Here is a 25,351-nt window from a genome sequence, read left to right on the forward strand (position 1 = left end):
TTTGTAGACACAAGTTTAAGATGCAAGCTACTTTTGCTATTTCGTGTCACATGATTTTTTGGTGTGCAACGTGACAACATCTTCAGTTTTATATGTGAATTTAATTGATGGATCTATATATTTAAGTAATTAGCATATTCTCTTAATACGCATTGCATTAAACAGAGATGAAGACCCTGTTGCTGTTTGTATATGAAGTGGAAAAGGTCGGTGTGAAAACAGTGTAGAGGGTATTGCCATACCACCTGTTATAAATATTGTACATTTGTACTTGTAGCTTATTTCTGAGAATGATAAAGTGGTTTATAAATATTAGCCACGATACAAGTTGTGTACTGAATATTGTTACATTTTGAATATTTTATATATTATGTTTGTTTTTAAGCATAAAATGCACATTAGTTATAATTGCTGTGCCTAACGACTATCGAAACTCAATTTTTAGCGTTATAAACTTTCAGACTTATCGTTGAGCCATCAGTATTTAATATCAGTTGCACTGTTTCAAAATTTGTAAAACAAAAGAAAATTTGGAAATTACGCACCTCCAATTGAAGTTCTCATAATGTGAAGGTAAATATAAATAACTACTATATGATATAAAATATGCAAATTATTTTACTATAATTATTTCTTGTGTTATAGTCTTCTTCGGTACCAATATACAAATACAGAGATTAAGGAGTCTGATGACAGATATTTCTCTGTATGTGTGATTTTACAAAGTGAAAAGTCAAGCTAATGATATAAGTTGTTCTTTCATTCACTAAGTGCTCCTTGTTCTAGTTAGTTGTTACTTTGTATTAATAATTCCCTTTTCATTCTGATTATAAAAGAAAATATCACAAGTTAAAAATAACGTTATAATCTATAAGGTATGTTCATGATTTACGACTACCGATTTGTAAAGTCTGAGTAATAAAACTCATGAAGTACCATCATTAGAGACCTTTTGGGGATAATTTGATAGCGTATACTATCTGATTAGCTTATTCAAGGGGTAAAGGAATCATTCCTGAAGAAAATACAATTTCATATCGATGTTTAACCTACAATGAAACGACAGTAGTCTTTTTGTATGTGCAATGAACCGCTTCTGAATAAAAGATGACGTGAAAATCCGCAAATCGTTCCTTTATCGATTATACAGGCATCTATGGACTAATATTGGGTGGGGAGGAAAAGACACTCTCTATAATTATCTTGATGACATATAGATTTCCTGTCAAGCTATTGCTCGCTTTGTCTCATATGATACAACCTTGGCAAATTAACATATACCTAAGACAGATAACCAAGATGGGCATGTATGTTATAAAAACCACATATGTTTGTCATTTTTATGTCAGAATATCACAGTGATTATCTGTCTCTTTTTCTGTCCACATATGTATCTGTAACGGTATTTTTATCTATAATGAGCGTTTTTGCATATCTACTAACTAAGAAATGGGAAGAAAATGAAACTACAATAACAGTAGTTTTGTTTTGTTTTTTTAATTTCGCGCAAAACTACTCGAGGGCTATTTGCTCTAGCCGTCCCTAATTTAGCAGTGTAAGACTAGAGGGAAGGCAGATAGTCATCATTACCCACCGCCAACTCTTAAGCTACTCTTTTACCAACGAATAGTGGGATTGACCGTCACATTATAACGCCCCCACGGCTGAAAAGGCGACTATGTTTGGTGCGACGGGGATGCGAACCCGCGACTCTTAGATTACGAGTCGCACGCCTTAACCCACCTGGCCATGCCGGGTCCTGTAGTTTTGTATCATTTATATTAACTTGGAGCTCCTAGAGAATCCCAGAAGGAATTTTTATTCAAATAAGTAGTTTATCATATAACAGGGCCATTTGCTCATTGCGAACCTTATACAATTAAGCACACTACACATCCAGTCTAAGTGGTATGTGATTTCTGGGTCAGTTTTGTCATCGCACCACATACATAACCAACATCAAAGAATAGTATTGCACATCTTTAATATTTAGAAATCCGATATTTAGGAAATGTTTGACATAATATTATGTGTTTATTATTTTACTGTATTATGGTTTCCAAATGTATGTTGTTTGTTTTTTTTCAGAATTAGTATATAACATTATTGTAACATTCATAATATTATCTGAGACTGAACAAATATTAACAAAAAATAACAGTGCGATAATTTTAGTTTTAACAAAAACCAACTAGCGTTTACAGTTGATGATTATTCACATTTAAAAACACAAGTTTAGGCATGCTTTTACCTTTTTAGTTTTCTTACTACGAATACCCTTGTCTAATGTTTCAGAGATGATCGGAAGAATCATGACCTTAAATTAATCGCTACACGTTATCTAAACTATTTTAACAGCAGAGAACAGAATACTTTGTTTTCTTTAACAATAGATACCATATTTCATGGCAACAAAACCAATTTACTATTTAAAGCAAAGTAATTAATGGTGCAGAAATAGAGGATTATCATTGTTAATTTTAGGTTTAAAAAATACCTGATCTGGAAAGAATTTAATTTACGTGATATTTCACACCATGATGGATATTATAGTATAATCACATTCACAACATAAATTCTGTAATTATAAGCTATTAGACTCCAAATGTAATTATTATGTAATTTGACTATAATACATATACAGAAAGGTTTGTGAATAACATAGTTTTTCATTTTCTCTGTGTAATTATCTGGAACACACCCGTTTTGTTCAAAACAATCTAATGATCATATCCACGCACAGTGTAATTTATTTAAAGTGATTATCAAGAAAATTATTATATCCTAACAATCTACTTGTCCTATGGGAACTACTGTTCATCAGAGACATAATAAGGTTCATAATTTTATTCCAAAAAATCTGGACACCGTACAGTGTGTTTAAAAACAATTTCGCAAAATATTTTCAATACGCTGTCTGTTATTTTTAAACATCAGATCAAGAATAATCTGTTTTAGATTTTATACATTGAGGTTTAGCGGATGGAAAACTTGAATGAAGGTTTATAGCGTTAAATTCGGGTTTAATTTCTGCTGTGGGCACAGTGCAAATAGCCCATTATACAACTTTGCACTTAAACAAAAATTAATTAGCAAGCATTTAATTCATATCAACAGAACAATGTTGTTGAAAGAGAGAGAAATAAAATCAACACTAGATTGCGAAAAAAGCGATTCAAGTTTGTAGGTGTTATTATGGTTTTAAGACAAACTTTATGATATCAGATTTTGCTGTATAAAGCATAGGATTCCCAACTTGAATCCAATGAAATTGTGTTTCCTTAAAACACGTTGTTTGTGATGCATATTAATTTTCAGCATTGAGTTTCTTCATTTGAGTAAAAAAGAAATGAAACAGAAGAACACTTACACTAACTTATTTTTAAAATATCCTCCTTGACAACGGTTTCATATGTTGACTTTGCCTTTCAAAGCTTGAGGACAAACACGGAACAGATTTGTCTTTTCTATGTATCTATTTGCTTTTTACGGTCTTCTTATGAAAAAATAAGAACAATTTGAAAAATAAAGTCAATGCACACACACATTTTTTTATCGAATGTAACTACAAATCTGTAGTTCTAGATACAACATGTTGTAGAAACAGTCAGTAACAGATTCATGGGATATGTCTGTGAATCTATAGACCTAGACACAACGTCTTATACAAGTAATTACTAACAGATTAATGGAAGGAGTCTTTAAATTTATAGATCTAGATACAACGTATTGTAGAAACAGTGAGTAATAGATTCATAGAATGTGATTGCAAGTCTGCTATGTCCTCTTCTGGAAATAGTGTGCAGCTTCAAGCATGATTTGAAACTTTAATTTAATCAACGCTATACCTCCGTATATAACAAATTGGTTTAATAATCTTGCTCTGAACTTTAACGATTACAATACCTATAACACGAATTTCACTGTTAATGTTATCATACTTTCGTAGAATTGAAATGCATAAGATAGTTGTTCTTGAATCATGTACAGTTTTAGCATTGATAGTTAGTGAAAAAAACACCCAAAAATCATTTCATTTCATACTTTTGCATAAAATGTTTCTCAACAAATCTATCTATTTAATTTTCATCATTCTTAAGTATACTGGTAGATAGATTGTGTCGATCAGTGTAATCGAAAACTTAAAGAATAAAATTTTTGATTGGTGAATTTTTTGACACACAATAAATTATAATGTCAATGAACACTTGTCAGTCGTGTACATTTTTAACGAATTTCACGATACAATTTTTTTTGCATACCAGTATTTATCTGACTCTTTTTTGATTATTTGTTAAACTCAAAATCACACAATGTCACTGGTGTCGAAACCCATTTATCAAAATATTTTTATCTAGATTGGAAGCTGTTCATAACAGATTATTTAAAAATAAAGTGTATAAAATATTTTGTTCTACTTTCTCAGATGTTTTAATGTATATTCTTGTGTTATCAAAATTAAATTTTACTTGTTGAAATGTTCATTTCTTTCCACAATTAATTATACAATGGGAATTTTTGATCAACAAACAAAATCACAACACTTTAAATATTGCAAATGTTTAAGTATTCATCACAATTAAATTACAAGTATATATTCTAAGACCTAGTAGCTGTGTTCATACATTCAGACTCGTTGTAAAATGGTTATTTCTGTTTAAAAATTAATGCACAGTTCAGTTTTAGAATGTTATATGAGATGCATAAGGACATTTTAAAGAAAATTACCAAAGGTAATCGCATATTTTTAACCATTTGTGCACCATATTAATAAGAAGAACGACAACACGAAACATTTTCACGTACCGTCGTTGTCGTGTAATAGGGGTAATATATACTCAGTACCTTTATAGGTTGTTGAGTCTAATCATTTCACTAAGTTTTTTTCTTTCTGAGTTACAGTGTAAACAAAAGTTGTTTGTCTTATTTTCAACAACGACATAAGACTTTATATTGTGATATCGAGCTGTTAATGAGAACTCATATGATAGACGTTATACAAGTTTAACCTATATACTTTGATTTAAAGATATATAATATGCCTGAACTACTAAATATAATTATGATAAATTGAAAACGTTTCATACCTACATTCTAGTGATATAGTACCCTGAATAATAAACATAAAATATTTTTTGTTATTTATATAGAGCACTCATCTTTTATGTAGCTATATTTATTAAAATATGAGTATTTAGATGGGAAACTATCTTAAATAAACCATATTAATAGCATTTTGTTCTCATATTCCACAAATGTATATCTATACTTTAGCACTATTAAAAAATGTTTAGTTATGAGTTTACGGTGGGCCACAATCATCTTGTGAACACAACATTCATTGTTTATGTTGCATATTTATTCACATTTTAAATAAAAGTTCAGAGATAAGCTTTGGAGTAGATTGTTTATTGTTTATTTTCTTTTTTGTTTAACTTTATTACAACGTTTTGATCATTCGTGTGGCCATCATCAGGTAACTGACGATTCGATAGACGTTATACCAGTTTAACCTTCACGTTGATACGAAGATACAAATATGCTTGAATAAATTGAAAACATTTCATATACACAGTTTTTACCTGTTGATGGCCACAGAAGAGGTCGAAACTTTGTAAATAAAGTTAAACAAATAATAAAAATGAACTGACTCAAAAGCTGTATCATTGGACTTTTATTTGCAATGTACAGTGGAATTCCTCTCCTCACAAGAATTTATTTATTTGTTTTATTATAAAGAAACATACCAATAAACGCACCCCCAGTGGCTCAGCGGCTAGCTTGAAGACTATTACGCTAAAATTCAAGTGTCGATACACGTCGCAAGCACATACTAAATAGCCCATGGTGTAATTTCGTGCTAAATTACAAATAAAATCAACAAGCATTTAAGTGCATATGAGATTCGATATATATGAACGTTGCCACACATTTTTGTCAAATGGAAAATGAAATTTCAATTGTAAAGGGATCCTCGTTCATTTATTTATTTTTTATCAGTCAGTATGTAACATTTTGTTTACAAATCAAACAACAACAAAATACCTTTCCAAAGTTACGGCGACAAGGTTGAGAATGGACGCAGAAGCCGAAAGCTGTTCAGCATAGGCGGCTATTTTGCAGACAGTCCCTTCCTCATCCCACTGCATGACCAGGTAATGAGTGACGTCAAGCGGGGCGCAAATAACGAGCAGAAGGAGGTCAGCAACAGCCAAACTGACGAGGAAAATATTGGTTACGTTACGGGACGTGCGGTCGCCGATCATTACAGCAATAACGATGATATTTCCAGTTACTCCAATCACAAATGTGATGATATAGGTGGCGATGATGTAAAAGAAATACGGATTATTAGCCCAAGGGTACAACATTTCTTCTGGATTGGTGAAGAATATAGCATTGCTTGGGATTACTGAGTTTCTATTTTCCAAACGTTCTTCCAAAAAAGGTTCCTCTAATTCAGGCTTTCGGGACATATTTATCACATTCAGCAAAAAATCTTCGTGATCCTGAGTTCCAAGAAGATTAGACGAGTGCAACATTTTACTAGTCGTCGTCTGCGACTTCGATGAATCGTTGTTACAAGCAAACCTATGATGAATGTCGTTCGTTTGGTACTATACAGGTTTGCTATACCTGTGTAAGAGCAACATGTAAAACTACTGTAACTGATAAAAAAACAAAATTACAAGTTAATTTACTCAGTTTAAGTTTCTATTTGTAAATTTTAACTATAAACCATAATTTTAAATATTCATTTCTTAGGTCTATAATATTTAAAGAAACAGCTCTTGAAGAACTGTGATAAAATAAAATATTAAATTGGTTAAACCTCAAACAAAGGTCATTCATAATATCAAGGAGTAAGGACATGTTTTTAATACTTATGCCATGTTAACGTCTGAAAGCAATAAAGGCTTAAATTGATTAGAAAAGTAATCAGTACGTTAAAAATTTTTAAAACAACAGACTGAAAACGTGAATGGAGTAAGAATATTTACCTACATCAATCATTCTAAATGAAACAATAACAAAAATATATATATGGCCTTACATTTTGATTTATTAAAATTTTGTGGAAAGCTTGTAATATTCCTAGTCAAACATGTCATACTTTTAGATTTCTGTAACTGGTGGTGTTTGTTACCTGTTTATTGATTTATTAACGTGACATATTTAACGTTACGTAGGTTTCAGTGAAGAGTGTTGTAATAAAACAAAAAGTTGATGCTCATTCATCTAGAGCAATAAGCCGGAACAGCTAGTCAACACGTGACAGTCAGTAATCTGTTCAACAAATAAATATTCTTCGAGTCAGGGCCAACCCTCTGGTGACTAACCTTTAAATAAATCTTGTTCTACCTCAGAGCTACGACATCAAGCAGGAAAACAAACTTCCAAAAGAATAAAAACCGGAGTACCTGTAAGCAAAAAAGCAAAAACCTTAAATTATTTTCTTTTTGGTTAAAACGTTTAGAGCGTGAACATAATCTAAATCACGTTGTATGTATGCACTTTTATTCTATTCAATAATGCATATAATGATAATGTACAAAAAATCTAAGATATTGTACCATAGCTTAAATCACAGTGCTATTTATGCTTTATGCTTAATTCCGTTACACCAACATTATATGTTACAATAAATTTCTGATTAATTTCTTGATTTTATTCAAGTGTTTATCCAGTACAATTATAAACAAATAATAATGGGTTATATGTGCTCTGTCTTCCACTGGTATCGAATCCCCGGTTGGTAGCGTTGTAAATCCACAGATGTATTGCTGTGCCACTGGTGGACAACATACTGTGAAGAAGGATTCTTAGAAAACGCATCGGATATCGGTGTACAGAAACTTAGTTTTTCTTATTTTTTTGCGAGTAAAAAGTTTAAAGATTTAAAAGTAGATTCCAAAATTAATGTCATTATAGATTTAATATATAATTTGAATTAGGTCTTGAGTAATGAAATACAATTATATTGCTAAGTGTGATTTTACATCTTATAATCTGTATACATAGACAATCTTTACTCTAGAAATATTCTTTTAAATTTCTATTTGTACTTTAATATCCAGATTAAAAACAAAATAACAGATATTCAAATGATCTATTAAGTTAACATTTACAAAACAACTCATAAAAGAACAGTCAATGGTACTATGTGTGTGGTAATATTGTTTGAACACTGAAAAACCTTGATAATCTCTGAGCATGATCTATCGCTTCTTAAAGTGAGAACCAAATATACTTATTGAATTTGATCTTGTTTCCTTCGAAATCAAACTCTAGGTGTAATCAGTAAATCAAATTTTCTTTCTTTCATTAGGAAGTGTTATTTAAAAAAAACACCTCATATCAGATGGAACCGTTAAAGTCGATTACTACTCTTATTTTATCTGTATTTTTGCAGAAAGAGTCAGATGCAATTGTAAAAGTTTCAAATCTATCACATTCTTATAACGAGCCTCGTATCTAACAATAAAACAAGATTTGACACTTTGTTAAAAAGTGCCAATAATTCATTAAATCAAATTGCTATCACTTTTTCAGAGAAGTGTCAAATACAACTATAAAACTGGATCTCATTGTCTTCAACTTATTAAAGTTGATCCTTCTATTCTAAAAAATAGGCAAATACAGTCTCTCTTTTTAACAAAGAAAACACCAAGTTAAAAAAAAAGATTTGAATACCTATATGTGTCACGTTTCACAAACAATTTTATTCATTGTTAACAATGGCTACTTTTGTCAAAAAGTATGAGAATTGTTTAATGGTGTCTTCGAACTTTTGTCACAAAAAGCATCTAATATTAACAAGATTTCGTTTACCGTTTCAAAAACAAGTTTTTAAATATAACCATTGTACTATATCTTGCTTCCACAGAAAATAAGTGAGAGATGTAATAGACCTTTTAGAGAAATCTGTTATAGTTAATCATAATACTCTATTATTTTTGTAAGCGTACGAGACTTTCAATTATAGATAAGACACTTTTCTTCTGTAAATATGGAGAAAGAATTAGCTCTTTCAACAGCAAAAACCAAATGTTGAATTGTTTTATCATTTTCAACAGAAAGTGTTTATTTATTATATATTTGTTTGATAAAAAGTGTCAACTACGGTCATTGGCTCCTTTCTTAAAGAAAGATTCGTAGGAAAACATAGAGTCGTAGTTCATTATTTTTGTCATAAAACAATTATAAGGTATTTGCTTTAAACAGGACATATTAGCCGAAAAAATGTATAATTTGCATTTTTATGTCCAATCGTACTATAATACAAAGAGAAGTTTTAAACAAAGTATTTGTTCTTTTGTAACTACTGGCTTAGAATCTGTTCATCATGAGTATAAAGTGAAGTATTCGGTGAAGGTAGACACTGTAATTAATGTTTCCTTCGTTGTGATAGTTGAATAAAAAAGTGTGTGTTTTCTTGTAACAAAGTCACATCGGAATATCTGCCGTGTATACCAAGGGAAGTCAAACTCCTAATTTTATCGTTGTAAATACGAAGACTTACCGCTGTGTCAACGGCGTACAACGAACATAAAGGAAATGTTAAAAACAATAGCATTACTACTTTACCTTTAAGATAATACATCAGTGAAACTAAACATACAATTCAATGGGAAGAACTGTTATGCTAGTACAATATGGAAATTTAATTAGTATGAATATACGAGAATCTATTAAGATAATTAAATATAAAAAAGCAAATTTAAATTATTAAATAACGATGATGAACCGGATGGAAGTGTTGTTAGTGGATGGCATGAAATTCTTTAAAGTGCAAATTTATCCTCTGGTAATTGTATAAATATTGGGTTACTTTGTACAAAAGACTACACTCCTGAAGATAACGCAATGATATACGTCGAAAAATGTAGTCTTTGGTCTACCGACGTTTCACCTATGTGTACCATTCGATAATGAACGGGTTATATTAATATTCTAAACATTTCTGTTCTCAGTTCTTTTCTCATTAAGTTACCATTTTCATTGTCATGTTTTTTTATGTAATGTATGTATCAAACTGTTCAAATATGTTATGTTTATATTGTTAAATTATTTTTGATGTGTACTTGACATTGTAATTCTTTTTTTGGGTTAATAAAATTCAAAACTGAAACATATAGAGTATGTGTTTTTCAGTATCGGCGTTTTTATTTATTTTAATCCTGCATGGTAAGTTATGGTATTTTATTGTACTTTTGAGACTGGAAAGCATTTTAGAATTCTGTATTAAATAGCCATTGTTTTAAAATAGTTATATTTTTTTAAAGTATGAGTCTTGCTAACATTGCTTGCCCTATATTCTGTAAATGTAATTGAGTTTGACACTATCAAGAATTCTGCTAATGAGATAACTGCTTGTAAAATTTGTTGTTTTAACACAAACTCTAGTGCATATAGTGAAATAATTGCATAATAATTATTAATTTAATTATAGTGTCCCTCAAAAGAAGTATTTTAAAAATTTGAATGTCGTGGAGGTATTTTTTTGTCAGTTCTAGTAAGTGAAACTATCGTTTCTAAGTCTCCACGTTGTTTACAAAAGTTGCTTGTGAGGACCTAACTATATGTGAGAAACTAATCAGGTTTTAACAGAGATTCGGTTTTGAAAGGATGAGCCAGAAATATACCACGTTAATGAGTGTCATTAAAATCGCTGAGCTAGGTTACAGAAGCAAGCTAATGTAGCTTAGCTTCTAGACATGTTCAAATGTGGATAATTGAGAATATCTACAAAATTTATGTGTATGACACGGAGTATCCAAGTGTCATAAAATGTTCTGATTAATGCAGTAATAACTATATACACATCTATTTTCTTGAAAGTGTTTATAATTTTTTAAGTTATCGATTTTTAAATTATTTTTATATTTTATTAGTTTGTTTGCTTGTTTAAGCACAAAACTACACAACTGTCTATCTGCGCTGTACCCAATACAGGTATTAAGCACCGATTTTTAGTGTCTCAGTTCTTAGGTTCACCAAGAAGCTGGTGGTGGGGCATTCTATATCAGATTATTTCAGTTTTTTTATACACAAGTTTAGTTAGTTTATCGTCACACCGTATTCTTTTATACTTTTAGTGTTTCTGTTTTGGAACAATAAAAGTTTAATCAGAACATTGTTTTGTAATAAATGTTTGCCATTTTATCAAACTAATGATTTAGAAATTGTTTCATATTTAACTTTGCAAATATTATCAAGTTAATAATTTTACCTCAAACCTAATTTATGGCATCTAAGAAGTAATCAGCATCTTGATAAAGTTAAATTTTAAACATCGGTATTTTATTTAAAGACCAAAACTGCCTAGTGTAACATTAACGTACCGGTCTGTGAATTACTGAATACTGCATATTTCGCATTTCAAAAGTGTAAACGTTATAAAAGAAGATAATTACTTATAACATTTCTTTTAACCATTTTAGTTTCAAATCTGAACAAAACCACCCTTGTGGCAGCGACTGCAGCTGAGTAACTATCATTCTTCTGTGTTGTAATTAAAAATTCGCATGAGCTTGAGATCCCATACTGTGCAGGTCGATAATATCCCTACCCATTAAATACATCAGCAATTATTGCGCATTTCCATCATTGCTTCTTGTATTAAAACCCCAACTAATGAAACTTTTAAAAATCATATTATTATTGTTGAAAAATAAGAGGAGGAAAGAAAGACTTAAAATAAAATAAAGATTTCTGTCGGATTACGTAAAATCCACTGAACAGAGTTTTTTTGTTTTTGCAAACATATTAGGATTACGGTACAATAAAATCACTCCAAAACTTAAAAGTACAAAAAAAACATTATATAAAAAATATTCTCTAAAACTTCTAAGAAGAATAACATTGTCATAATAAAACGCATGCTGTTAGTAACAGAATCTTAAGAAGTATTTTTGTAACCGTTTATTCTTTCTTAGATAATTACAATTACCAAAAGCTTTCTTTGGCTCTAAATTTGCAGCAACGGCATTAAAAAAGTTTGATCATTGTAAAATTTGCATAAAGATGAAGAAAGTTCTGCCCAACTTAAAACTGTTAATTTTTAAGTATTGGATTTCAAAACTAATGTGATTTTGATTTTTTAAAGATATTCAAAATTAAATTTTTGCCACAGAGTGCTAAAAATAACTAAAAAAATGAAACTTGCAAAACTCTGGATCGTTAGATATTCACAGGATTTTTAGAGTTTCCCTTAAATATTATATTAAATTTGATATTTCTAAACATTTACCAAACCTATTTGATACCCGATGAACTTGTTAACAAACTGTAATCTCTTTAACTAAATCAAATTATTCCCCTGAATGTATTAAAACTGCTTGATGATGCCATACGAACCAAAACTTGGTAAAACACTGTAGTTTTCAATTAAATCATCGTATTCGTTACGGATTTAACAAAATTATTCTAGATGCCAGATGAACATGGTAAAAGGTTATAGGCATATAATTTTTACACCCTGTCTTTATTCGTAAATAATGATAATAATGAGCCGGAAAATCACTCACTAGATGGAGTAAAAGCAAAAACCAATAAATAGTGAAGAGTGACTTGTTCTTAAAAAAAACTATCTGAAATTTTGTATGTGAATGTACCATGTAAAAATAAGATGAAAACTTCTGATTATGTCCTTACTATAATATTATGCAACGTAGAAGCCTTCAAACATTTTCAAATTGCTGATTAGATCAGCATGTTTTTCTCACTGTTAAAATATATTATAATAGGAAGCAATGTTACATTAAATCGTGTAAGCCATCAACCAGTACTTTGAAAAACAGAGTAATACTTTTATACGTTGACTGGTTCATTGAATAATTATAATTTTTGTATCACTATTGTTTTCATTTTACTAATTTTTATAAGTATTATTAAACATAAACGTTTTTTTAACATTTGCGCACATTTTCTGATTATCTTATGTACATTTTAGTCAATCTTAGTTTGCCCTCGCTAGTACAGCGGGAAGTTTATGGATTTACAACGCTAGAATCAAGGGTTCGATTCCCCTTAATAGGCTCAGCAGATAGCTCGATGTGGTTTTGCTAAGAAAAAAGAAAGAAAGAAACATTCTCAGTTTCTAGTAAAACTTTGTATATATTTTATTTTTAAAATTTTCAACTTCTTCCCTCGCAGACACCTAGTGGTATGTTCTGTGAACTTACACTACTGGAATCCAGGTTTAGACACTTGTAGTGAGCAGAGTACAAACAGCCCATTGTGTAGTTTTGTGTTTAATTACAAACAAGCAATCTTCTGTGCATGCTGATACCAAATTAGGAAATACCAGGGTAAAACACTTACATGTAATTATACTCATGGAAACTTTAAATTATACGATATAAAATAACTTTAATTGTTTTGTGGTAGACATCTTATTCATAGCAGCTGCTGTTAAATTTTAATAACGTTTATGATTGTGATTTCTTTTTATATAAATTACCCATTATAATGCGAGTATTACTAATATTGTCTAAACATCAATGAAACGGATTGATTACATTGTAAAAGAAAGTTATATTATAACTTGAAGAATTCAAGACCCAGTCAAACGCCCTATCAGCGCTCCTAAATAAGGACGATTTTCTTATTTTGCTGTAAGAGATTCTTCTGACTCAAACCGCTTTTAACTACCCAATCAGAATGATCCTACGGCTTTTGAGTTTCCACGTGGTTAGTAACCTTACTAATGATCTTCACATTCTTAGATAATGTACGTGTTCGATTTAGTGTCTAAGATAATGTCTGATATATTCCTACCTAATTCACCAGTTCATTGAGAGATAGTTAATTACTATGGTTAGTTACAAACACTAATAATATACACTGTATTACAGAAAAAAACGAAAAAACAATAACAACTAGTAATAACTTTTGTTTGTTTGTTTCTTTGAACTTTGCGCAAAGCTACTCAAGGGCTATCTGCGCTAGCCGTCCCTAATTTAGCAGTATAAGACCAGAAGGAAGGCAGTTAGTCATCACCACCCACTTCCAACTGTTGAGCTTTTCTTTGGTAAAAGAGATTGACCGTCACATTATAACGCTCCCACGGCTGAAAGGGCGAGCATGTTTGGTGCGACGGGGATTTGAACCCGCGACCCTCAGATTAAGCTGGAAAACTATTACCTTATCTAAAACGTTATTGCGGACTCTTATAATAACAGTAGTACCCTACATTTAGATAATCATATTTTATCTTCGCTTCCTCATTAATATCAGTTTGATATTGAACTGTTAAATCAAGACACTATTTTTGAAATTCACCAGTAATAGTAATATGGTACTCAGTTTTATAATTACTACATCCCCTTAAGTTTGACAGCAATAGCAAGATGATACGCAACTTCTTAACCATAACAATTTTTCGTGTAAATGAGTTAAGCCATGATGTCACCACGTTCTAAAGATGTTGTAAGTAGCTTGAGCTGTTAGAAATGTTCCTCTTCAATATAAAGCACTTTGGGTTTCCATTCACAGACATAATTCATAATGTAAGCAAATTCAGTCTGTATAAAATACTCAATTATTTGAAAGAAAATATTATGGACATTAAAATAGCTTAAACTATTAGAATTGGCCCTTTACAACAAAGATTACTCTCGATTTCCTTCCACAAAAATCTTTTATAGTTTAAACAATCCAAATTTGTGTAAGAAAGTGGTAGTGGCCACAGTTTCTTAATCTTTTGAAACAATATCAGTGCTGATCTTTAACAACTTATATACATATATGAATTTGTTCAAAGATTTAATATCAAATGGAAATGTGACGTAAACATAACTACAAATTAAATACAAGGAAACCCATTCTAGTTGATTGCAGTAGCTATTTGACATACAAGGATAAATCTCTTTAGTTTCGAATTGATGTACTTGGTTTATTGTAAATAATTACTTATTTTTGAAATATCTCAAAATTAATATTTTGCTTAGTTACACTACGAGTTTGGTAAAAAGTGAAAGACGTGTTCTTTCTGAGTAGGCCTTGATGAAATTACGTCTCAATCTATTCATGTGACTTTTATGTAATGGCACAAAATTTAAAATGATTAGATGTATGATAAGAGTCAGTTAAATAAAAGAATATTTCCTCTACGTGTTCAGTTTAAAACGTTCCATTGTCGAGCCAAGACTAAATGCCAGATAATTGATTACAATGACATTTCACAATCACATATTTTTGTACTAAGTGGTACTTTAGATACGATAAACTTATATTGAGAAATACAGAGATGCCATTTTAAAGGTGAATTAATACACCATGTAGTTAAGTTGTTAAATGCAAGTAAAATCAAGATGAAGTGTCAAACAGCACAGAAAATAAAATATTATACATTTCTTTTACTTACAAATATACTGAAAGTCTTTTGAATTTAAAGTTACGACTACTAAAGATAATCTTGAACCTCTCAAAAATTAGTTCCATCTAGGAAAAGCTGCTTTCAACTTTCAAATAATCTAACATAGTAGTCTGGACTATTCCTTTAATATATAGTGATTTCTGAAAATATAGCTTAGTCAATATCTCATTAATGTTCGTGTTTCGCTACAAACCTAAAAACAATAAAAAATCTTTCAAAACTTTTCCTTATGTCTTTATGCTGAAAGTTTAGGCTTACAGCGTTTTTGTATGAGTGGTAAGTAGCAACGTCAGACGAATGCCAAGAATGATATTTGTTTAGTAAACAAAGCAATGGTAGTTAGTTTCTTATGCTGAAGATACTGCATAACAACTTAAATATTTCCCAATAACGACATATATATAATAACTAGCATTCCTTTTATAACAACAGCAACAAAAACACATCTTCTGGATGATTCGGTGGCCTTTTCTTATAAAAGAGTTTTCTGTTTGATGATTAATTTATGTTTCTTTTTTTGTTTCCGGCATTCTTTGTTTCTCAGTTGACTTAATAATATTGAAGTCGGTAGCAGTACAGGTTTAAGTTGGTCACAGCTCTCTAATTCAAGTCTGCAAAGGATTATAAAAGTTCATATTTCGCGTTTCTTTGCCAAAAAATCTCGTTCCACACGTTGAGGGCATAGGTGTGTTATCAGAGTGATGGTAAAATAACATTACTTTGTCAAACAAAGGTAGCTCAAAGATTGATGAAGGGTATTGTTAATTATTGGTTTTCCCTTCAAAATTAGAGACGACTGAGCACAGATAGCTCATTTGTAATTTTGAAGGAAACTTCTAAACAACAACAAGCGTAGCAGTACTGCGAGGTAGGTACATTTTGTTGTTAACCCATGTATCAGTTCTACTTTTGCCATGGAGATTCAATTCACAAATATATTGTCATACTTGTCATCACGTTGATTTAGTTCACAAACATATTGTCATATTCGTTACATATTATTTTCCTTCAGAATACAATTACATAAGCGAATATGATGAATGTATTTTAGTTTTGTAAATTTAATTTTGTAAGTCAAATAATCATGTTGAAACTATTGCTTTGATACTTATAATGTCTGGCATTGGATCTGTCTGAATTCATTTTTTAAATACTTATCTTTAATTCTTACCTAAATTCCAGTGTGCTTAAGTAAAACACAATGTTTATGCCGAGGTATAAAATAAACACGTACTTATTTACTGGAAACAAGAGCTCTTGTAGATATTGTCTGTTGATCGAAAAAGTCTTTGGTAATATAATTTGAAGTTCTCAAAGAGCTGGTGTTATTTATTAAATAAGTGTATTATTTAAACGAGGCTGACTTCATTTGCTTGAGTTATGTTAGTTTCTGCGTAAAATAGACAAGGGCTTTTAGAGAGAACAACTTAAGAATATAGACTGCAATTTCAGATAAATGAGAATACCATAAAAAATGATCGAGGCTCTTTGTCAGACATTACGCAATGACCATTTCATCATTTAAGCCTAAATTGGCAATTTCTCTATTTGTCTAACTACCCTGCTCTCTGTTTATCCGCCTATCTTTGTACAAGATAACTTTGAAAACGGCACTACTTTATTAAAAGTGCAAATAATTATCAATCTACGAAACCAAAGGTTTATAAAAAAAGTAAGACACTATACATACGTTTAATTCAAGGTATTTAAGAAGGTTTTTCACTATAAGATAATACTCGTACGAAATCATTTGCACAGGGCTTTATTTATTTTTGTTGCAAATCTATCCGTCCGCGCAAAGTCATTCGTAAGTTTAGAGTAATAGACTAAAGAGAAGTTAGCTAGTCAACAGTACCCACCGCCACCTCTTGGTCCACAGTTATCTGACCGAAACAACAGGGAAATCTAAGATGGGAGGGCGGCCATGTTTAGTATTTATAAAAATTGTACGACCTAAGAAATCGAAGAAAATGTCATTACATTGAACGCTTCTGTATGCTACTAAGTATTTAAGAGCGTTTGCTTGATGAATATTTATATTTTTCACATTTTACACACACACACACACACCTGGCTGACTGACTTATTCTGTTTCATCTTTTAACACGTGACGACAATTATTTACATATACATCTTACTTAGGCCCGGCATGGCCAGGTTGTTAAGGCATTCAACTCGTAATCTGAGAGTCGCGGGTTCGAATCCCCGTCACATCAAAGATGCTCACCCTTTCAGCCGTGGGCGCGTTATAATATGACGGTCAATCCCACTATTCATTCCTGAAAGAGTAGCCCAAGAGTTGGCGGTGGGTGGTGATGACTAGCTGCCTTCCCTCTCGTTTTACACTGCTAAATTAGGGACGGCTAGCGCAAATATCCCTCGTGTAGCTTTGCACGAAATTCAAAACAAACAAACCAAACAACTTACTTAGCTTAAAACTTCCAAGGAGCGCAGACAAAACTGTCAATTCCAATATCTTAAAAGCATGTACACTACTTTCCTGAGAAGATTTGATTTTTAACATTTTCTAGGGGTAGTTCCCAAGGCTCCACGGAGAAGAGGACACCACTACCATACATTTCACATACACAGCGATTACAGTGATGTTCTTCGCTTGCCTCTTTCTATAAATCTTGAATCCGTCTCTTAAATCGTGTTTTCGTCTTACCATTGTGTTAACGCGTCCACCCAGAGATTGCATAGCGTTTTACAGCAAGAGTCTGCAAACTATGATCCTACGGATTCACAGTCCAATCACCTGTCTCCGTCAGGCCCATTTCTACAGACATGAAATATCCTAATTTAACTTTATTATTCATAAGCTGGCCTTGAACATTTCATAAATACTTTTTAATTCACAAATGTAGCATCATGGGTATTACCACCTAATATCAGTTAATAACAGTACTGCAATACCATCAAAAGAGTAGGTATCAAGCGATATGATTTTATTTTACTCTTCAGAATTTATCGCGATAGTCTTTAGTTTTTTGGCTTTTTTAAACTCTTGATGTCCTCATGTAAACCAGTGGTAAGTCTATCCATTTGAAACGCTAAAACTAAGGGTTTGGTTCGCTAGAGTGGACATAGCAAATAACCCAATGTGGTTTTCATCTAAAACTAACAAATCTCTGTTTAACGAACTATAACTTTGGGGTTTTTTCTCAAAGGCTTTTAGAAAAAAAAATTGATTATGATTAAAATGAACTAAAATTAATATAGAGTCGCCATCATTTAAATTTTAAATTCATTGTTTTTTTATGGATCACCCAAGGCGTTTCTTTTTAAAGATTTTATTACTATTTCTAAAAAAGAAACACACACATGCACACAGACTAAAGATATAAAACGGGTATTTTCAACTTTCTAAAATTAGTTATACGTCTTAAAAAAAGTGTAGTTTTTAAATAATGTATGAAAATACTTTGATAAAATTATATAGTAGTGCATGTGCAATAATATATGTAAACGTTCCCACAATAACACATTCACAAACGTATCCATCAGTATAAATATATTTATACACGTACTTGTACAGTACTGCAACTTATGTATATTATTGTAAGTACTTTTAGATACATATTTCTACATTAATCTTATAGAAGGTCGAATACTTTATAGTGAATGAATTTTGAATACATAAATCACAGTCTATATAAAATCGCGGTGGAACAGATGAATCACAATCACATTTAGACAGTGTATGGTGTTTGGTAGGTAGGATGGTGCTGTCGAAGACTGGTTGTTTTACGGAAGTGGAAGTGCAAATCCCTTTCAGTGTAAAATATTCACACTCTCAGATCATAAACATGTGTTCAGAAAAGTGATTTAGAATTTTTAAGACGGGAATAACCCCTTTTACAAAATTTAATTGTAAAATAAGCAAATATGGATAAATTTGGGGCCTTTGGACCATCAATCAAGAGCTAGATCTGAAACAAGTCTTATTCCAGTCATGATAATTAAAGTGCGATATCTTGTAACGAACAAGAATTCACCAACACAAAGATCAATGGTAAAAACCATTAATGAGTCCCAAGAAAAATTATAAAATTTAATAAAAGAGGATCTCGGTCTGGATAAGCAACATAAATCTTATTTACACAAGCTGCGCTCAACCATGATATATCTTACGAAGATGGTTTGTTTGTTTTTGGAATTTCGCACAAAGCTACTAGAGGGCTATCTGTGCTAGCCGTCCCTAATTTAGCAGTGAAAGACTAGAGGGAAATCAGCTAGTCATCACCACCCACCGCCAACTCTTGGGCTACTCTTTTTACCAACGAAAAGTGGGATTGACCGTAACATTATAACGCCCCCACGGCTTGGAGGGCGAGCATGTTTGATGTGACAAGGATTCGGATCTGCGACCCTCAGATTACGAAGCGCACGCCTTAACGCGCTAGGTCATGCCAGGCCTACGAAGATGGAAAGTAAAAAGGGTATTCATGCAATTCTGTACAACAGCATAACGGTCAAGTTACCGAAACGCAGCTCCTATAAATTTCGACTCGATCTCTTATTTGAACGTGTGCTGCAAAACCAGGAAAACGTCGTCATCGTACATTTCATGGCTCACGGAAAGCAGTTGGTAGAAGCTGTGTATTTGGAACATGATAAGTCTTACGAGGAAGTCTTTTACAATTGAAAATACATTTCTTGTTTATTCTCAAAAGACATGGTCGTTAAAGAGAGTTTTATTGGATGTGACAACATGGACTGTAATGACGTGTGAGGCTCCAAAATGGTTTTAATATAATATAATCAGCTTTTGTATATACTTGGTCAATAGTATATACATTCTTGTAAAAAACATTTGTATACATATGCGTTCAATAGTTTTATATACATATTATATTTATATAAATCATTGCACACTAGTGTTGTTAAATAGTGACATACTCATATTTTGTTTTTGTTGTAGTTCTAATACATTCATTACTCTATTTTTTAATATCAAAAAAACAATTTTTTAAAAATAAATACAGTTCAGTTAAAGTGAATATTGTGATTCTATGTTTGCTACTAGTGGCCAGGCATGGCCAGGTGGTTAGGTCGCTCGGTTTGCAATTTTCATGTGGAGGGTTTGAATCTCCGTCCCACAAAACATATTCGTCCTTAGGGGGCGTTATAATGTAACGTTCAATTTCGCTATTCGTTGGTAAAGGAGTAACCCTCAGAGTTCGCGGTGGGTGTTGATGACAAGCTAACTTCTTTCAAATCTTTCATTGTTAAATTAGGGATGGCTAGGGCAGATAGCCCTCCCGTAGCTTTACCCAAAATTCATAATAAACCATTCTGTTTCTCAGTTAAAACCATTAAGTGACAGCCAGCAAAATGTTTCGAGGACTTAACCGATTGTGAGTACTTAATTAAGAATTTATCTATTTTTACGTGCCAAATTTCCCTTTAATAACTTTGTATAAAAACAATAAGTATGTTTTGCGACTTACCAGCTATAAATTAAAACGGTGTGTTAACTGAATCAAATATTTTGAGCTGAATCACGTGGGCCAGTATTTCTACACTATGATTAGTAACATATGTGTGTGTGTCCATATATATATATATGGAATAAATTTGTAATAACAAGTGTAAAATTATTCAAAAACAGAACTTTAACTTGCGATTGTACTATTTATAAATACTAGGATTACACTGATTAAAATGGATCATTGCAACAATTTTATATTCTTAGCATGGATTCTGTAAAATGTACAGCACTTGAAATCAATATAATTTTATGCAGCAGTAATATTAGATATAAGAATCATCCTTGATCTTTTCTATAATACATATGAAGAATCAGTCGAATATTGGTTTGTTTGGAATTACGTACAAAGCTACGCAATCGGCTATCTGTGCTCTGCCCACAACGGATATCGAAGCCCAGTTTTCAGTGGTATGAGACCAGAGATACACTGCTGCGCCACTGAAGGGGATGGACCATCGAATATTCTGAGAGAAAAATTCGATACTTGTTATCTGTATCTTAAATGTAGCACGATAACTAGTCAATTTAACCGTCCTGATTTAAGTGATTTGGATTTAAATTCAATTTACAACTTGAAAACACTGGTTTGAGTGCAATATTGCGATCAGAGCAATATCACAGATCGTTTCTTTCTCATTGCCGGTTTTACAGTATGTCACTTCACTATACATAGGCTATGTGCATCTGACCATTCCTAATTTTGATCTAATAGGACCCACCGCTAACTCATGAACTAAGTTATCTTCTTTGATAGAATAGTGGGATTTGACTGTTACTCTCACAGCACACCAATGCCTCAAAAGTGCGGAGAGTGTTTTGTTGTAGTTGTTTGCAAATTATGAATTTTGGATTCACATGTCTTGCACAGAATTTTAATAACTTAATTTATCGAAAAAGTAATTAGTATCTCACAAATTTCTTAACCAAAATTAAATACTAGAGACAAACAATGTTTAAATTTTGCATACGGTATCGTAATACTAAATTACTATAGCTGAAATAATTCCTAAGTAACAATCTTATAAAGCTGCGGTAGTTTCTGAAGAGAAGCACAGATCTTACAATTTTTTAACTGTATGAATGAACATAACATTAAATACACAGTTTTTCCATAATTACATGAATTGTCAATAACGAAATTTTTCTTGTAACAGAACCAACAATAATTCCTTTCGTTTCTCCAAGAGGCTTAGGTTTCGTGTTTTCTATGCACAAGAATACGATTTTGATATATATTAGTGTTACGTTGAAGTTCCTCATGCATTTTTGTTATATGGTGATTTACATGTTTTGATGAATTAAGCGTTTTTTTCACAGGATTTATACTTCCAAATTTTTTTCATTTTCATTTTCTCATTTATTACTTGCTCACATACTAATATTGTGCAATTCTTTGAAAAATGTACTGAACATTTTTATCCTAAATGTCTTGGCGATAGTATTACATGTATATATTTATACGTAAGCTTAAGACGTGGAGCCTTTATGATAACAAAACAAGTAACACGCAATTTTCATTTTTGTTTTTGATCATGCAACGGGAAAATTACTCTAAATAAATAAAAGTTTTACAAAAGCATACATACACATAATTATGAACATATATACACATATGCAGACATACATTACATACATGTAATATATCAATAGGTAATTTTAAGAAGTATGCCGCACCAGAGTCGTTGTTTAATTCTGTTATTACGTTCGTAAAAGAAAATCAATTTTTTTATTGTACAGATTATTCTGTTAGTCCATATTCAGAATTTGTTGAGTGAGTGGAAAATAAATGCATTTTACTCCTCCCATGTACATGTAATAATCTTAGAATAAGACAGACGAAAAGTGTTCCAGAATTTAAAGAATAGTTATGATTGTATGGATATAAATTAGTATGATGTTACAAAATATTGTTTGCGGTTTATATATAAATTATGCTTATTACTGCTGAAAACACATAATTAAACCGTAGGAAAACAAGAGATAATAGTAATTACATTGTACAAAAATGTATAACATAAAGTAAAGAACTAGGTTTTCTTTGATAGATTGTTTAGACCAATGGCTCTTAACCAGGGTTCAACCGAACCCCAGGGGTTCGATGAGTCAGTCTCAAGTTTCGGCGGAGGTCAAGACACACACACTGTGTGTGTGTCCGTTCCGTTCACCCCACTCGTATGATTCGTGACGTTATGTTCCACTTAGCCATCACTGGCTGCGGCTGATCACGTCACATCACTTGGCCTTAATATTTGTGCTGCAAGGAACTTCGTGTGCTAAGCAGTTGACTTGTGACTGCAGTAATCATACGTCATTTGTGATTTTTCCTTATCTTTCAATCCCTTCATACTAACTAGGTCGAGCAAAACAGAAAATGGTTGGACGAATACGTACAATATGGTTTTACGTTTTACGGAACATGATGGGAGTCAGCCTCCTCAATGCATGATTTGCAATGCCAAGTCGAGCAATTCTGGTCTAGCACAGATAAAACTAAGAGAACACTCCCTAAAGCTGCATGGAGATTGGAAATATAAGAACACAATGCTTGCTGAATTCAAGGTAAAGAGAGCCAGGTTCGATGAAAGGCTACTTTGCCTGTTCTCGGCTTTGTACCCATCAAAATCGATCCTCACAGTATCGTACAAAGTTACGTACTTGTTCGCAAAGCAAGGCAAACCACACACCATTGGTGAAGCACTCGTAAAACCAGCTGCGTTGAAGATGGCGAATATCATGCTGTGAAAAGCTGCTGAAAATATGTTACCCCAAATTCCTCTTTCAAATGACAGCATGAGCAGCAGAATAGATGACATGAGCGATGACATCTTGGCTCAAGTAGTTGCAGATCTGATTTCAAGCCCAGCAAAATTCAGCTTTCAACTTCACGAGACCACCGACGTTTCCAACCTAACCATCTTGTTGTATTCGTGCGCAATGTGAAGAACGACGAGATAAAATATTTTTTATTTTCTAAGCCTCTTACAACAACAACTAAGGCAGCCGACGTGAAGAAACTTGTGAATGACTTCTTCAGAGACAACGATCTTTCGTGGGATATGGTTTCTGCAGTTTGTTCGAATGGAGCTCCAGTCATGTTGGGACGAAACTCTGGTTTTAGTGCGCTAGTAAAAGCCGCTACATCACACATCACTGTAACGCATTGTGTTCTGCACAGGAATTCGTTGGCAACAAAAACATTGCCTTCAAAAATGGCAGAAGTATTAAAAATTGTAGTGGAATGTGTGAACTTTGTGCGAAATAGTGCCCTGAAGCACCGCATCTTAAAGAGCTGTGTAATTCAATGGGCTCTGAATTTGAGGTAATTTTGTACCATTCTAACGTTCGGTGGTTATCCTGGGGAAAGTTGCTGAATCGTGTTTTTGTCATGCGTGTTGAATTAGTCCTGCTTTTGAGAAAGCACCAACATTGTCATGCAGATTGCTTCGAAAAATCTGAGTTCATTTTCATTTTGGCGTACATGGCCGATATCTTCAATGCTCTCAATCATCTCAATCAACAGATGCAGGGCGGTGGAGTCAACATCATTGAAGTGGAAGAAAACCTGAAGACTTTTCAAAAAAAGCTACCGTTATAGAAACAACGAACAGAGAATGATAACTTCGCAAACTTTCCCCTGCTGGACGACTGTGTAAGTAAGATTGAATATGTGTCTGAAATTGGAGACATTTCTGTACCCGCGGAACTGAAGCGAGCAATTGCCATGCACTTAGATGAGCTCGCAAAGTCTCTCGACAGATACTTCCCCACCAGAGAGTCATATCCAGCATGGATGAGACAGCTGTTCACGTTTAGTGTCGCGACAGCAGATGTCAATGATGAATACCTCGACGAAATCATTGAATTTCAGCAGAGCCAAGTTCAACAGCAACTTTTCAGAACAACAACGCTCTCAACGTTTTGGTGTCACCAAATCGTAGCGTACCCACTTATTACTAAGAAAGCCCTTGAGATACTCATACCGTTTGTTACAACGTATTTTTTGCGAGCAATCCTTTTCGAGGATGGCAGACATAAAACGAAGAAAAGGAACAGACTTTGTTGCGAAAATGATATTAGAATGGCACTTGCCAAGGTGAAGCTGCGCATTTCTGAACTTGTCTCTGAAAGGCAACAGCAAAAGTCACATTGATTTGCAGTAAATATTCATTGAATTATGTTTTTGTTTTCGTGTGAAATTCATGTTTTGTTGGTTTTGGTCTTTGAACATAATGATATTGTGTGCAACTGATACATGATTCATTTTGTGCACCAATAAAATATCTACTTATGTTTTGAACTTGAAAAAATCATATTTTATTTTACCAATTACGAAGGGTTCAGTGAATGCAAGTACGAAACTTCCGGGGTTCAGTACCTCCAACAAGGTTAAGAACCACTGGTTTAGGCAGAGTATTCATGATGAAATTTTGTAGAATGGACGACAACTGCCTGTTATGGAGACACGACAGGCAGTT

At 32.4% G+C, this 25,351-nt stretch overlaps 1 protein-coding gene across 1 annotated transcript in view; it reads right to left on the bottom strand.

The window, feature by feature from the left end:
• LOC143236341 (allatostatin-A receptor-like) overlaps positions 1-6,607 on the bottom strand; it is a 31,419-nt gene extending 24,812 nt beyond the window's left edge. The window contains exon 1 of the mRNA XM_076474615.1: positions 6,046-6,607. Within this exon, the coding sequence (XP_076330730.1) occupies positions 6,046-6,542 (497 nt within the window). The 5' untranslated portion in view covers positions 6,543-6,607. The remainder of the gene's footprint in view (positions 1-6,045) is intronic.
• Positions 6,608-25,351: the final 18,744 nt, after the last annotated feature.

This window comes from Tachypleus tridentatus, chromosome 2, assembly GCF_004210375.1.
Source record: "Tachypleus tridentatus isolate NWPU-2018 chromosome 2, ASM421037v1, whole genome shotgun sequence".
Classification (NCBI taxonomy): domain Eukaryota; kingdom Metazoa; phylum Arthropoda; class Merostomata; order Xiphosura; family Limulidae; genus Tachypleus; species Tachypleus tridentatus.